The sequence below is a fragment of the Chrysemys picta genome, chromosome 2, assembly GCF_011386835.1.
Source record: "Chrysemys picta bellii isolate R12L10 chromosome 2, ASM1138683v2, whole genome shotgun sequence".
In the NCBI taxonomy this organism is placed as follows: Eukaryota; Metazoa; Chordata; order Testudines; family Emydidae; genus Chrysemys; species Chrysemys picta.
Window position 1 is genome coordinate 128975683 of NC_088792.1, and position 16597 is coordinate 128992279.

The 16597-nt window shown below is 48.0% G+C and overlaps 2 protein-coding genes across 2 annotated transcripts in view; both read right to left on the reverse strand.

Moving 5' to 3' along the window:
* Positions 1-3306: 3306 nt before the first annotated feature.
* On the reverse strand, positions 3307-14864 carry LOC135981485 (uncharacterized). The gene is made up of 3 exons (XM_065584181.1): positions 14325-14864; positions 12043-12216; positions 3307-5414 (listed from the first exon to the last, which is right to left on the reverse strand). Exon 3 carries the CDS (start codon positions 4784-4786, stop codon positions 3416-3418), a length of 1371 nt encoding a protein of 456 aa, XP_065440253.1. The 5' UTR covers positions 4787-5414; positions 12043-12216; positions 14325-14864; the 3' UTR covers positions 3307-3415.
* The window catches only part of MED10 (mediator complex subunit 10), a 32529-nt gene continuing 27117 nt past the window's right edge, over positions 11186-16597 (reverse strand). The window contains exon 5 of the mRNA XM_065584182.1: positions 11186-14864. The gene's annotated coding sequence lies outside the window, so the exon portion shown is untranslated. The remainder of the gene's footprint in view (positions 14865-16597) is intronic.

The window sequence follows — 16597 nt, forward strand, 5'->3', positions numbered from 1 at the left end:
CCTTAAAGTTACCCAGACACTTCAGTTTAAATACACTGGACTAGATAAAACAGTAAAACAAATTTATTAACTACAAAGAGATAAATTTTAAAGTGAATATAAGTAATGAGATATAAAAGGCAGAAATGGTTACAAGAAAAGTAAAGATAAAATGCTTACTTTTATCTATTTAACAAATTATATTAGTTGCAAAGAAAACTCTCTCACCACATGCTCCAACAGATTACTGACCAAACTCTCAGGTTAGGACCGCTTCCGTAGAGTCCAATGGCTGTTTCCTTTTGTCTTCTCAGGTGTGGAGAATGAGGTGGGCGGGAGGAGAGGGAGGGGTGCCTTGGGATATTGGTCCCTCCTGTTTATAGTTTCAGTCCCCTCTTGAAAAACATTTCCAGCTGGGTATCAGGAGACAAAACGTCCATGGGAAAGGATGTTCCCTGCTGATTTTTCTTCACCTATTTGAGCTTCTTTTGTTTTCTCTCCCTGCTTGATGACTCTGTTTACTGCTTAAATGCAAATTAAGGAAAGCACACATTCCTTCCATTGTTTAAGACAGACTTGCCTTTTGCCTGGGCTGTGGGATTTGGAACATTTGTTAATAACATCATACAGGGGAATCTTATAACTTCATATACAATGTTGCCACACAGATTTTAGACAATACTGATCAGCAAATTATGAATTTTCAAATATCTCAAAAGGATTCTTTGTACAAAGATGATTACAATAGTGTGTAGGGAGTGAATAAAGGAGTGTATTCTGTCACATGCACACTTCGTTGTTAGACAATTACCGACAGAAAAGATGTGTGCAGAACTGATCACTCATGATGGTAAAATAGTATTCGTGAAAGTTAAAGTCCTTAGGCATTCATTGTATAGGCCTGGTCTACACTACAGGGTTAGGTCGAATTTAGCCGCGTTAGGTCGATTTTAAAATTACTGTGTCCACACAACCAACCCCGTTCCCTCGACCAAAAGGGCTCTTAAAATTGACTTCTGTACTCCTCCCTGGCAAGGGGAATAGCGCTAAAATCGACCTTGCTGGGTCGAATTTAGGGTAGTGCGGACTCAAATCGACATTATTGGCCTCTGGGAGCTATCCCAGAGTGCTCCATTGTGACTGCTCTGGGCAGCACTTTGACCTCCAATGCACTAGCCAGGTACACAGGAAAAGCCCCGGGAACTTCTGAATTTCATTTCCTGTTTGGTCAGCGTGGTGGCAGCACTGGTGACCATGCAGTCCCCCCAGAATCACAAACGAGCTCCAGCATGGAGCGAACGGGAGACACTGGATCTGCTTGCTGTATGGGGAGAAGCATCTGTGCAGGCCGAACTCCCATCAAAAAGAAGAAATGTAAATATATTTGCCAAAATCTCGCAGGACATGTGGACAGAGGCTACAACAGAAGAACACAGCAGTGCCATGTGAAAGTTAAGGAGCTCAGGCAAGCCTACCAAAAGACAAAGGAGGCAAATGGTCACTCTGGATCAGAGCCCCATACATGCCACTTCTATGACCAGCTGCATGGCATTCTAGGTGGGGACCCTACCACTATCCAACCACTGTCCGTGGACACCTGCAAGGGGGGAATCTTACGCAACATGGAGGAGGATTTTGCGGATGAGGAAGAGGAGGAGGAGGAGAATGCGCAGCAGGCAAGCGATGAATCCATTCTCCCTGGCAGCCAGGAACTTTTCTTCACCCTGTAGCCAATACCCTCCCAAGGTGGGATCCCCAACCCTGAAGCCAGAGAAGGCACCTCTGGTGAGTGCACATTTGTAACTACAGTACAGGGTTTAAAAACAATAGTGTTTCATGTTTGATTTGCCCTGAAGAACTGGGATGCATTCGCGGCCAGTACAACTACTGGAAAGGTCTGTTCACATGTCTGGGGATGGAGCAGGAATCCTCCAGGGACATCTCCATAAAGCTCTCCTGGAGGTACTCTGAAAGCCTCTGCAGAAGGTTTCTGGGAAGGGCTGCCTTATTTCATCCTCCACGGTGGGACACTTTACCACACCAAGCCAGTAGCAAGTATTCTGGAATCATTGCAGCACAAAGCATGGCAGTGAATGGTCCTGGGTTTTGGTCACATTCAAGCAACATTCGGTCTATATCTTTCTGTGTTAGCCTCAGTAGAGTGATATAATTCATGGTCACCTGGTTGAAATAGGGGAATTTTTGTAAGGGAACAGTAAAAGGACCCCATTCATGCTGGGCTGTTTGCGCTTGGCTAAAAGGGATCATCCCAAAGAATAGTCACGCGGTGGTGGGGAGGGGTGAAGGGATCATCCCGGAGAATAGCCATGCAGCGGGGGGGAAGGGAGAAGGGATCATCCTAGAGGATAGCCACACGGTGGGGTGGGGGAAGTGTGTGCCGAACATCCACCCGAAAACCACAGCCCCTCCTTTTAAATGTGAAGCCCAAGCCATTGCTTGCTCTGGGAAAGGAGGGCGCTGAAGTTTGAAAACATTCTCACATATTATCAAGGCGTTAGAAGCCAAACCCGTGTACCCTTTGGCTTACCATAGCTGCCTGGAAACTGAATTCTGTTGCCCAGCCGTGTGTGATGTGTCACCATACTGGCAAGCGCTCAATATAAAAGGCAAAATGTGACCTTGTACCTAAAGCACATGTGCTGTCTGCTGTGAATTGCTTGATTCACTGTGAAAGAGTCTCCCTTTTGTTCTCAGAAATGTATCCTCTTAAATTTTATTCACCCTTTTTATCTCCCCCCAGGTACAAATGTTTCTATGCTCCCCCATCATCTCCGTCCCTGAGGAGATCGCAGATTAGAAGGCAAAAAAAACCGCACTCACGATGACATGTTTTCTGAGCTCATGCAGTCCTCCCACACTGATATGGCACAGCTTAGTGCATGGAGACATTCAGTGGCAGAGGCCAGGAAAGAATTAAGTGAGCACGAAGAACGGAGGCAGGATGCGATGCTGAGGCTAATGGGGAAGCAAACGGACATGATGAAGCATCTGTTGGAGCTGCAGGAAAGCCAAGAAGAGCACAGCCCCCGGCTGCATCCACTGTATAACTGCATGCCATCCTCCCCAAGTTCCATATCCTCCTCACCCAGACGCCGAAGAACGCGGTGCGGGAGGCTCCGGACACCCAGCCACTCCACTCCAGAGGATGGACCAAGCAACAGAAGGCTGTCATTCAAACAGTTTGATTTTTAGTGTGGCTACAATAAACAATGTGGCCTTGTCCTTCCCTGCTCCCCCACCCCATCCAGGCTACCTTGTCAATTCTCTCTCTTTTTTTTTTTTAATTAATAAAGAAAGAATTCATGGTTTCAAAACAATAGTTACTTTATTTCGAAGGGGAGAGAGTGGTTGGCTTACAGGGAATTAAAATCAACAAAGGGGGCAGGTTTGCATCAAGGAGAAACACACACAACTGTCACACCGAAGCCTGGCCAGTCATGAAACTGGTTTTCAAAGCCTCTCTGATGCACAGCGCGCCTTGCTGTGCTCTTCCAATCACCCTGGTGTCTGGCTGTTCAAAATCGGACACCAGGCAATTTGTCTCAACCTCCCACCCCGCCATAAATGTCTCCCCCTTACTCTCACAGATATTATGGAGCACACAGCAAGCAGCAATAACAATGAGAATGTTGTTTGCGCTGAGGTCTGACCTACTCAGCAAACAGCGCCAGAAAGCTTTTAAACATCCAAAGGCACATTCTACCACCATTCTGCACTTGCTCAGCCTATAGTTGAACTGCTCCTTACTACTGTCCAGGCTGCCTGTATAAGGCTTCATGAGCCATGGGAGCAAGCGGTAGGCTGGGTCCCCAAGGATAACTATTGACATGTCAACATCCCCAACAGTAATTTTCTGGTCTGGAAAGTAAGCCCCTTCTTTCAGCTGCTCAAACAGCCCGGAGTTCCTAAATATGCCAGCGTCATGCACCTTTCCTGGCCATCCCACGTTGATGTCGGTGAAACATTCCTTGTGATCCACCAGTGCTTGCAGCACCATTGAGAAGTACCCCTTGCGGTTTATGTACTGGTTGGCAAGATGGTCCGGTGCCAAGACAGGGATATGCGTTCCGTCTATCGCCCCACCACAGTTAGGGAAACCCATTGCAGCAAAGCCATCCAGTATGACCTGCACATTTCCCAGAGTCACTACCCTTGATAGCAGAACATCAATGATTGCATTGGCTACTTGGATCACAGCAACCCCCACAGTAGACTTGCCCACTCCAAATTGATTCCCGACTGACCGGTAGCAGTCAGGCGTTGCAAGCTTCCACAGGGCTACCGCCACTCGCTTCTCAACTGTCAGGACAGCTCTCATCTTGGTATTCCTGCACTTCAGGGTGGGGGAAAGCAACTCACAGAGTTCTAGGAAAGTGGACTTATGCACATGAAAGTTTCGCAGCCACTGTGAATCATTCCATACCTGCAACACTATGCGGTCCCACCAGTCTGTGCTTGTTTGCCTGGCCCAGAATCGGCATACCAGTGTATCAACCAGCCCCACTGCCGCCATGATGTCCCAATTGCCACAGCCAGTGCTTTCAGGAACGTCTGTGTCCATGTCCGCATCAAAATCCTCCTCGTGCTGGCGTCTCTTAGCCCAGATCTGCATATACTCCAGGATAATGTGCGAGGTGTTTACAATGCTCACAACAGCAGCGGTGACGGTGAACTGAGTGGGCTCCATGCTTGCCATGGTATAGCGTCTGAACGGGTAACCCAGGAAAAAAGGCGCAAAACGATTGCCTGCCGTTGCTTTCACGGAGGGAGGGGCGACTGACGACATGTACCCAAAACCACCCGCAACAATGTTTTTGCCCCATCAGGCGTTGGGAGCTTAACCCAGAATTCCAGTGGGCTGCGGAGACTGCAGGAACTGTGGGATAGTTACCCATAGTATACCACTCCGTAAGTCAATGCTAGCCACGGTAGTGAGGATGCATTCCGCCGACTTAATGCGCTTAGTGTGGACATACGCAATCAACTGTATAAAACTGATTTCTAAAAATCGACTTCTATAAAATTGACCTAATTTCGTAGTGTAGACATACTCATAGACTCTAAACTTTTCGCCTATGAAGCTTATCACCTGGGAGATGGGAGTTGGATGGTTGTGAAGGTATTTCCCATATCTTTTTTTAATACTTTAAAAAAACCAAAATTATGTGGGATCTATGTCACGGGTGGGGCACCGTGGCATTGACAGCATGTTGGGTAAATAGCAGAATGTCTAGATTAGTTCTGGGACAACCAATATAAGACATTTGACTTGCAGAAAGCACTTGTATATTATTGTCAGCAGGATGTTAAAATTTTGACATGGGCCTGCAGCCTATACAAAGAAGAAATCATGAAAATGACAAATGGGAGATATCATAGGCGCCGACTCTGTGAGTGCTCCGGGGCTGCAGCACCTATGGGGAAAAAATGGTGAGTGCTGAGCAACCACCGGCAGCTCCTCAATCAGCGCCTCCCGCTCCTCCCTGCACCTCCCACCCATTGGCGGCCCTGCGGATCAGCGATTCCCCCTCCCTCCACGTGCCTCCCACCTGCTGCAAACAGCTGTTTCGTGGCATTCAAGGAGGCTGGGAGGGATGGGGAGGAGTGGGGACGTGGCACGCTCAGGGGAGGGGGCGGAACTGGGCGGGAAGAGGTGGGGTGGGGGTGGAGCAGGGGCAGGAAGAGGCGGGGTGGGGTGGGGCCTTGTGGGAAGTGGTGGATTGGGGGCAGGGCCTGGGGCAGAGTCGGGGGTTGAGCACCCCATGGCAGTTTGAAAGTTGGCGCCTGTGGGAGATATTGCAGGGAAAGGTCTGGTAAATTCAGAGGTGTAAAGGTAAAATTGTTTATAGATGATTTCCAGTACATAACACTGGCATCTGTCTGCACAGTTACATATAGGTTTATATTTTTTACAGTCCAACACCATAGCACTTCTCCCTCCAGACTACTATTACAGACAAAAAAAGAGATATTTGACTCCAGCTATTCAGTGGCTGTTGTATACTGCACGAAAAGAAAATATTCAGATATTGCATGCATTACAGGATGGGTATAGACCCCTAGTTTCTGGATGGTTACACTGTCACTGACAGGGAATGTATGGCCTACGAATGTAATGGGTGTTTTTCCCGTGGCTGTGTCACTTGTTATTGTGAAAAAATGTAGAACATTACAATAGGGACAACTTTCAGGTTTTTTTATTACAAGAAACAGCTCATGACTGATTATCTAAGGGGTATGTAGTCAAAATCTCAGGGTGCATGAGTGGAATGTGATGATAGAAACAGATTGGGAGCTTTCAGATTTCTTAAACAAAGCCCAAATGACTCAACTTCTAATGCCTAAGAATGTTCTTATTGGGGGGAGGACTAATGCTATTTGCCTGTATTACAAACCTAAACCCGGGGAAGAAATCCACAATTATGATTTTATCAGTTTGTACCCTTTTGTAAAAACAACCAAAGAATACTGAACACTCCAAAATTGTTCATGACAAATTTGGCTCCCTCACAAATAATTTTGGAATTGCAAAAGTTAAAGTGCACCCCTTATAAGACATCCTTTTCCCCATTGTTACTTATCAGAATGGGTGGCAAACTTACATTCCTGGTATGCCGTACCTGTACAGAAATTGAGCAGTAGGAGACATGCACCCACACTTAGGGGACAGGGCCATCATGGGGATTTGCTGCACTGTGGAATTGAAGGGGGATATCAAAGAGGTATGTGGTGGCGAAAATCTATTAAATTTGGAATATTGAAAAAAAAATTGACAAACTCTTTTCTGAGAACATAAAATTACACCTTGTAGTAGGTTTGGGCCGAGGTTCGGCCCTCAGCGGGGCTGTGGGGTATCCCACCGCCTTGCTCTGGTCCGGCGGCAGTCTGGGACAACAGGCACACGGTTAGGGGCTCAGGCCCTGTCATAACCATTAAGGGAAGGGTAACAGCTGTCCTGTGTACAGTACTATAAAATCCCTCCTGGCCAGAGACTCCAAAATCCTTTTCCCTGTAAAGGGTTAAAAAGCTCAGGTAACCTGGCTGGCATCTGACCCGAAGGACCAATAAGGGAACAAGATACTTTCAAATCTTGGGGGGGGGGGGGGGAAGGCTTTTGTTTGTGCTCTTTGTTTGGGTTTTCGTTCGCTCTTGGGACTGAGAGGGACCAGACATCAATCCAGGTTCTCCACATCTTTCTAAACAAGTCTCTCCTATTTCAAACTTGTAAGTAAATAACCAGGCAAGGCGTCTTAGTTTTACTTTGTTTTCTCAACTTGTAAAGGTACCTTTTATTAGAGTGTTTATCTTTGTTTGCTGTACTTTGAACCTAAGACTAGAGGGGAGTCCTCTGAGCTCTTTAAGTTTGATTACCCTGTAAAGTTATTTTCCATACTGATTTTACAGAGATGATTTTTACCTTTTTCTTTAATTAAAAGTCTTCTTTTTAAGAACCTGATTGATTTTTCCTTGTTTTTAGATTCAAGGGGGTTGGATCTGTATTCACCAGGAGTTGGTGGGAGGAAGGAGGGGAATGGTTAATTTCTCCTTGTTTTTAAGATCCAAGGGGTTTGGATCTGTATTCACCTGGGAATTGGTGAAAGGTTTCTCAAGGCTTCCCAAGGAAGGGAATTAGCTTTGAGATGGTGGCAGCGGACCAGAGCTAAGCTGGTAGTTAAGCTTAGAAGTCTTCATGCAGGCCCCCACATTGTACCCTAAAGTTCAAAGTGGGGATACAGCCTTGACATGGTGGCATAGCGGTGGGATTCATTTTAAACCCAAAAGCCAGTAAGATTTTTTTTTCCCTTCTAGCTACTTCGAAAGCAGAGCTGAAGGTAGATGCATTATCTTATCTCTCCTTGCCTGAAGGCAGAGGTGTTAAGTTTTTTTTAACAAGAGCCTTTGTTAAGAGAAGGGTTCAATTAATGAGCAAACGACTGGTAAAAGGAATTTACAAGCTGAATTGGTTTTTTTCTTTTTACATCCTCGGGAGTAGCTAGTTAGAAAGTCTCTGTTAACTCAGCAGCAGCCTGAGCTAAGTGCATTCCAGTTTCAGTCAACTGCAGAGGGGGTGACCCAGCACAAGAAAACAGGAAAATGACTACCAAAGAAGTAGCTAACAAAATAGAACTGGCCAAACTAGAAGCAGAAGAAAATGAAAGAAAACATCAGAGACTGCTTCAATTAAAAAAAATTGAGACAGAGCAGAGAGCAAGAGAAGAGAAAGCAAAAGAGGAGGCCCATGAAAGAGAAGAGAAAGCCAAAGAGGAGGCCCACAAGAGAACTATGGAGCTGCAAAAAGCCAAAGAGGAGGCGAGAGAAAAAGAAAGGAAGCATGAACTGGAAGTAGCAAGGACTAGGCAGGATGCACCAGCCCATCCTAGCAACTCCTCTCCAGGTACCACTTCCCATCCCAGAAAATTCCCCACCTACAAGGCAGGCGATGATACTGAGGCCTTCTTAGAAAATTTTGAAAGGGCCTGCCTTGGATACAGTATCACTGCAGACCAGTACATGGTAGAGCTGAGGCCGCAGCTCAGTGGACCCTTAGCAGAGGTGGCGGCTGAAATGCCTAAGGAACACATGAACAGTTATGAACTTTTTAAAAACAAGGCCAGACTCAGAATGGGGCTAACACCCGAGCACGCCCATCGATGGTTCAGAGCCCTAAGGTGGAAACCCGATGTGTCATTTACCTGACATGCCTACCACATTGGGAAAAATTGGGATGCCTGGATTTCAGGAGCAAATGTTAAATCTACAGAAGAGTTGCTCTTCCTAATGCAAATGGAGCAGTTTTTAGAGGGTGTTCCTGAGGAAATAGAAAGGTACATCCTAGATGGGAAGCCCAAAACTGTAACCGAGGCGGGGGAGATTGGAGCCAAATGGGTGGAGGTGACAGAAAAGAAAAAAGCTAGTAGCAGTTGGAGCGAATATCAGAAGGGGCAAGCCGAAACAAAACCTTACCACCGGGGACAACCCAAGGCCCCAACCACATCCCAAGAGAAACCCCAGGCGTCTTCTCACCCCACCACACCAGTCTCCACCAACCAACATCGCCCCGGTGATACCTTAGCAGGGCGATGTTTTAAATGTAATGAACTGGGACATATAAAGGCTCACTGCCCCAAGAACCCCAACCGATTACAGTTCATTACACCCCAATCACACCAAAGATCCCCAGACTCAGATGCCTCTCTCATACCTTCGGAAACCTTGAGAGTGGGCGGAAAGAAGGTTATCGCTTGGAGGGACACTGGGGCACAAGTGTCAACTATCCACCAATCCCTAGTGGACCCCAAACTCATCAACCCGGAGGCTCCAGTGACAATCCAACCCTTCGTGTCACAGTCTGTAACCTTGCCTTCAGCCAAGTTGCATGTCCAGTACAAGGGCTGGACAGGAATATGGACTTTTGCAGTCTATGACAATTATCCCATCCCCATGCTGCTGGGGGAAGACTTGGCCAACAATGTGAAGCTAGCCAAGAGGGTGGGAATAGTCACCCGCAGCCAGGCTAAGCCAGCTTTCGCCCCCATCCCTGTTCCTGAGCCGTCCCCCAGGGCCCCGTCTGTGTTATCAGAGACCCAAAGGTGGTGGAACCGGATCCCCTGCCAACGACTGCAACAGCCGTAGTGGATCCAATCCCAGAGACCCAGCCAAAGCCAGTCCCAGAACCGGAACTGGCAACACGACCAGCAACAGACCCATTGCCAGCACTGAGTCCAGCGCTTGCAAACCCGTCTACAACTTCAACGCCAGAGAGCACCAGCGAGCCTGAACTGGCAGAAGCAGCAGATAACCCTACCCAAGAGGCTCAGGCAGAGCCTGAAATACCACATAGTGCACCAGCGGACAGCGGTTCACAGTCAATGGAAACAGCCCCAGCACCTGCATCGCTTCCAGAGGGACCAAGCCCCAGTCCACAGTCCAAGGAGGAACTGATGTCTCCAGCATCAAGGGAACAGTTCCAGGCTGAGCAGGAAGCAGATGACAGCCTTCAGAAAGCTTGGGCGGCGGCACGGAGCACCCCACTGCCTCTCAGCTCTTCGAACCGATCCCGGTTTGTTGTAGAACAAGGACTTTTATACAAGGAGACTCTGGTGGGCACCAGGAAGACTGGCATCCTCAAAGACAGTTGGTAGTTCCCACTAAGTATCGGGAAAAGCTCTTGAGCTTAGCCCATGATCATCCCAGTGGCCATTCTGGGGTGAACAGAACCAAAGACCAGTTGGGGAAGTCCTTCCACTGGGAGGGAATGGGCAAGGATGTTGCTAATTATGTCCGGTCTTGTGAGGTGTGCCAACGAGTGGGAAAGCCCCAAGACCAGGTTAAAGCCCCTCTCCAGCCACTACCCATAATTGAGGTCCCATTTCAGCGAGTAGCTGTGGATATTCTGGGTCCTTTCCCAAAGAAGACCCCCAGAGGAAAGCAGTACGTACTGACTTTCATGGATTTTGCTACCCGATGGCCGGAAGCAGTACCCTTAAGCAACACCAGTGCTAAAAGTGTGTGCTAGGCATTAACAGACATTTTTGCCAGGGTAGGTTGGCCCTCCGACATCCTTACCGATTCGGGAACTAATTTCCTGGCAGGGACCATGAAAAACCTGTGGGAAGCTCATGGGGTGAATCACTTGGTTGCCACCCCTTACCACCATCAAACCAATGGCCTGGTGGAGAGGTTTAATGGAACTTTGGGAGCCATGATATGTAAATTCCTAAATGAACACTTCAATGATTGGGACCTAGTGTTGCAGCAGTTGCTTTTGCCTACAGGGCTGTACCACATCCCAGTTTAGGGTTTTCACCATTTGAACTTCTGTATGGCCACGAGGTTAAGGGGCCATTACAGTTGGTGAAGCAGCAATGGGAGGGGTTTACGCCTTCTCCAGGAACTAACATTCTAGACTTTGTAAGCAACCTACAAAGCACCCTCCAACACTCTTTAGCCCTTGCTAAAGAAAACCTCAAGGATGCTCAGGAAGAGCAAAAGGCCTGGTATGATAAATATTCCAGAGAACGGTCCTTCAAAGTAGGAGACCAAGTCATGGTCTCAAAGGCGCTCCAGGTCCATAAAATGGAAGCGTTGTGGGAAGGACCATTCACGGTCCAGGAGCGCCTAGGAGCTGTTAACTATCTCATAGCCTCCCCCACCTCCAACATAAAGCCTAAGGTACACCATGTTAATTCTCTTAAGCCCTTTTATTCCAGAGAATTAAACATTTGCCAGTTTACAGCCCAGGAAACAGATGACGCGGAGTGGCCTGAAGGTGTCTACTACGAAGGAAAAAAGGATGGTGGCGTAGAAGAGGTGAATCTCTCCACGACCCTTGGACGTCTGCAGCGACAGCAGATCAAGGAGCTGTGCACAAGCTTTGCACCAATTTTCTCAGCCACTCCAGGACGGACCGAACGGGCATACCACTCCATTGACACAGGTAATGCTCACCCAATTAGAACCCCACCCTACTGGGAGTCACCTCATGCCAAAACTGCTATACAAAGGGAGATCCAGGACATGCTACAGATGGGTATAATCCGCCCCTCCAATAGTGCATGGGCATCTCCAGTGGTTCTAGTTCCCAAACCAGATGGGGAAATACGCTTTTGCGTGGACTACCGTAAGCTAAATGCTGTAACTCGTCCTGACAACTATCCAATGCCACGCACAGATGAGCTATTGGAGAAATTGGGACATGCCCAATTCATCTCTACTTTATACTTAACCAAGGGGTACTGGCAAGTACCACTTGATGAACCCGCTAAGGAAAGGTCAGCCTTCGTCACCCAGGCAGGGGTGTATGAATTCAATGTACTCCCTTTCGGGTTGCGAAATGCACCCGCCACCTTCCAAAGACTTGTAGATGGTCTCCTAGCGGGATTGGGAGAATCTGCAGTTGCCTACCTTGATGATGTGGCCATTTTTTCTGATTCATGGACAGAACACCTGGAGCACCTGGAAAAAGTCTTCGAGCGCATCCAGCAGGCAGGACTAACTGTTAAGGCTAAAAAGTGTCAAATAGGTCAAAACAGAGTGACTTACCTGGGACACCTAGTGGGTTGAGGAACTATAAATCCCCTACAGGCCAAAGTAGATGCTATCCAAAAGTGGCCGGTTCCAAAGTCTAAGAAACAGGTCCAATCCTTCTTAGGCTTGGCTGGATATTATAGTCGATTTGTACCACACTACCGCCAAATCGCCGCCCCGCTGACAGACCTAACCAGAAAGAAACAGCCAAATGCAGTTCAGTGGACTGATGAGTGTCAAAAGGCCTTTAACCAGCTTAAGGCAACACTCATGTCTGACCCTGTGCTAAGGGCCCCAGACTTTGACAAACCGTTCCTAGTAACCACAGATGCGTCTGAGCGAGGTGTGGGAGCAGTTTTAATGCAGGAAGGACCGGATCAAGAATTCCATCCTGTCGTGTTTCTCAGCAAGAAACTGTCTGAGAGGGAAAGCCACTGGTCAATCAGCGAAAAGGAATGCTACGCCATTGTGTATGCACTGGAAAAGCTACGCCCATATGTTTGGGGACGGCGTTTCCAACTACAAACAGACCATGCTGCGCTACAGTGGCTTCATACCGCCAAGGGATACAACAAAAAACTTCTTCGGTGGAGTTTAGCTCTCCAAGATTTTGATTTTGAAATACAACACATTTCGGGAGCTTCTAACAAAGTGGCTGATGCACTCTCCCGGGAAAGTTTCCCAGAATCAACTGGTTAAAAATTGTTCTTGGAATGTGGAACATATTGTTAGTTTTTATATAATCACTAGTATGCCTAAAGGTGCATGTGTCTTATTAACTCTGTTTTCTCCTAGAGCTCCAGGAAGAAATCACAGCCAGTGTGGAACCGGCTGTCCAACACTATCTGTGATTTGGGGGGCGTGTCATAACTATAAAGGGAAGGGTAACAGCTGTCCTGTGTAAATCCCTCCTGGCCAGAGACTCCAAAATCCTTTTCCCTGTAAAGGGTTAAAAAGCTCAGGTAACCTGGCTGGCATCTGACCCAAAGGACCAATAAGGGAACAAGATACTTTCAAATCTTGGGCCGGGGGGAGGGGGGGGCTTTTGTTTGTGCTCTTTGTTTGGGTTTTTGTTCGCTCTTGGGACTGAGAGGGACCAGACATCAATCCAGGTTCTCCACATCTTTCTAAACAAGTCTCTCCTATTTCAAACTTGTAAGTAAATAACCAGGCAAGGCGTCTTAGTTTTACTTTGTTTTCTCAACTTGTAAATGTACCTTTTACTAGAGTGTTTATCTTTGTTTGCTGTACTTTGATCCTAAGACTAGAGGGGAGTCCTCTGAGCTCTTTAAGTTTGATTATCCTGTAAAGTTATTTTCCATCCTGATTTTACAGAGATGATTTTTACCTTTTTCTTTAATTAAAAGCCTTCTGTTTAAGAACCTGATTGATTTTTCCTTGTTTTTAGATCCAAGGGGGTTGGATCTGTATTCACCAGGAGTTGGTGGGAGAAAGGAGGGGAATGGTTAATTTCTCCTTGTTTTAAGATCCAAGGGGTTTGGATCTGTATTCACCAGGGAATTGGTGAAAGGTTTCTCAAGGCTTCCCAGGGAAAGGAATTAGCTTTGAGATGGTGGCAGCGGACCAGAGCTAAGCTGGTAGTTAAGCTTAGAAGTCTTCATGCAGGCCCCCACATTGTACCCTAAAGTTCAAAGTAGGGATACAGCCTTGACAGGCCCATAAGCAGGGGCTGAGTCAAGCGGTCCGAAACCCAGTCCCTTAAGCAAGGGCTGAGGCAAAGTCTATACCGGCCCAGGCCCTAAGTCAGGGCGAGCAGCAAGCAGTCTGTCAAAGGCCCAGGTCCTTAAGCAGGGGCTGGGTCCATTTGTGATAGCCAGGCCCTAGGTCAGGGCGGGGCAGCAAACAAATAGTCAAGCAGTGGCCCGTGCCTTGTAGCAGGGGCTGGGTCAGTTTGGGGCAGCCCAGGCCCTAGGTCAGGGCGGGGCAGCAAACAAATAGACAATCAGTGGCCCAGGCCTTGTAGCAGGGGCTGGATCAGTTTGGGGCAGCCCAGGCCCTAGGTCAGGGTGGGGCAGCAAACAAATAGACAATCAGGTACCCAGCCTCTCTAGGCCAGGGGAAACAGGGGGAGTCTGCCACCCAAGGAGAGGGTGGCAAGGGGGACGCAGGCCCTCCCACTCCACTGCGTCCCAGCCCGGGGCCCTAGCAGCGACGGAAACTCGCTGCTGTCAGTGGGGATCCTGGCCGCAACACACTGACATCGGCTCTGGCAGTGCAGCAGCCAGACTGGGGTCGGCTGCCCCCGGGCTACTTCCACACTCCCCCTCGTATGGTACCTGGACCGTCTTGGTGTCGTCGGTTCTCTCCACCAGCATTGGCTCCTCTGGGTAGGTGGCGAAGGGCAGGCTCGGCTCGTCCTTGGGGTAGCTGGCACAGGGCAGGCTCGGTTCCTCCTTGGGGTAGCTGGCATGGGGCAGGCTCAGCTCCTCCTCGGGGTAGCTGGCACGGGGCAGGCTGGGCCAGTCCTCCTCGGGGTACCTGGCACGGGGCAGGCTTGGCCAGTCCTCCTCGAGGTACCTGGCGAGAGGTAGGCTCGACCGGCCCGGTGACTCAGCAGGCCGGTCACGGCCTGCGGCTGTTTCTCAAGCGGGAGCTCGGCCACGGACGTCTGCTCTCTCCGCCGGCCTGGGCTTCACTGAGCTCTGCAGGTGAGCTTTTATACATCCGGGTCGGGCCGTGACCTCGGAGGGGCGGGCGCCGGACCTGGTGGCTCCACCCACGTTGTGATTAGGGGAGGTTCAGCGCTCAGCGGGGCTGTGGGATGTCCCACTGCCTTGCTACACACCTCCATCAGAAAGAAGAGACTTCAGGGTATCCTAAATCATGCATGGAGGAAGAAAAACAAAATAAGTATATTAATGATTTCTACCAGAAAGAAGTCACACATTTCCACCAACGTGAGATCATAGTGAACCCTGCAAAGTGCTATATTGCTAAAACTGGTTTTTTTAATTCTCTGTGGGGTAAATTTCACCAAAGAACAACCTGCCTAATACCAACATTGTGAGAGACCCTCACAAATTCTGTCAGTATCTATTTTCCCCCCACTTATGAGGTTTCATCTTATGAGTTTATTGATGATGAAACAGCCTGTGTTCTTGGAAGTATGCAAAAGAATGCTATACAGTCTCTGGCAATATAAACATCTTCATAGCTTGTTTCACCACCACTTATGCCCTCTTAAAACTATACAACCTGCTAAACAGGTTGCAAGAGTGTTGCCTATATCATGACACAAACTCGGTGGTATTTGTGAGATGGAAGGGAGACTGGAATCCCTCTGGGGGGGTGTTACAGGGAAACCCTACTATAACGCGCCCCGCGATAATGCGAATTCGGATATAATGCGATCATAAGGTGGCTCCCGCCGCCCCAAGCATGCAAAAAAAAAACCAACACACCGTCCGGAGCGCCGCCAAAGAAAAACAAAAAAACAAAAAAAGGAACGTGCCTTCCCCACTGCCTCTTCCCCCTTACCCCTGCTTCTCCTTTTGGCGGGAAAAGCCATTCTCCTCCCCAGCTGCTCCTCACTCTTCCTCTGCCCCTTGCACATCTCCCCTGCTATCTGCCCAAGAGAAATTGACCGGCTTGAAACTGACCGGCTTGAAATGGTAAACTTTTCGTAACCCTGCTATACCACGACCCCGTATTTATCGCGATCGAATTTTTTGGACCCCAATCATCGCATTATAGCGGGGTTTCACTGTATTTAGTGAAATCCCACCAGAGCAACACATCATGGAGTTTTTGTCAGCAGGTACAAAAATGTTCAGGTGCAAGCTGTCAGCAGGTACAAAAATGTTCAGGTGCAAGCTGTATGAAAGTCAAAGGGATTACCTTGAACGTAGCAAGTTATGAAAAGATTGATTTTGACAGTTTGAAAGATCTAGTCCTGGACTATAGCATAGCCTTAGGAAAGAACACCCCTAAAAAGATAGAGGTGCAGCAACCCTGTATCATGAACAAAAATCAGTGGCAGATAGAGACAAAGCCCCTTAAGAAAACACAGAAAGTCATTCACAACAAGAAAGTTGTCACAGAAGAATTCAAAAGCCTGCCCTGTGGCTTTTGAAAATGGATACACAGGCTGTCATAACTATAAAGGGAAGGGTAACAGCCCTCCTGTGTACAATACTATAAAATCCCTTCTGGCCAGAGACTCCAAAATCCTTTTTCCTGTAAAGGGTTAAGAAGCTCAGGTAACCTGGCTGACATCTGACCCAAAGGACCAATAAGGGGACAAGATACTTTCAAATCTTCGTGGGGGGAAGGCTTTTGTTTGTGCTCTTTGTTTTGGGGGTTGTTCGCTCTTGGGACTGAGAGGGACCAGACATCAATCCAAGCTCTCCAAATCTTTCTGAACAAGTCTCTCATATTTCCAACTTGTAAGTAAACAGCCAGGCAAGGCGAGTTAGTTTTTATCTTTGTTTTCTCAACCTGTAAATGTACCTTTTTGCTAGAGTGTTTATCTCTGTTTGCTGTAACTTTGAACCTAAGGCTAAAGGGGATTCCTCTGGGCTCTTTAAGTTTGATTACCCTGTAAAGTTAG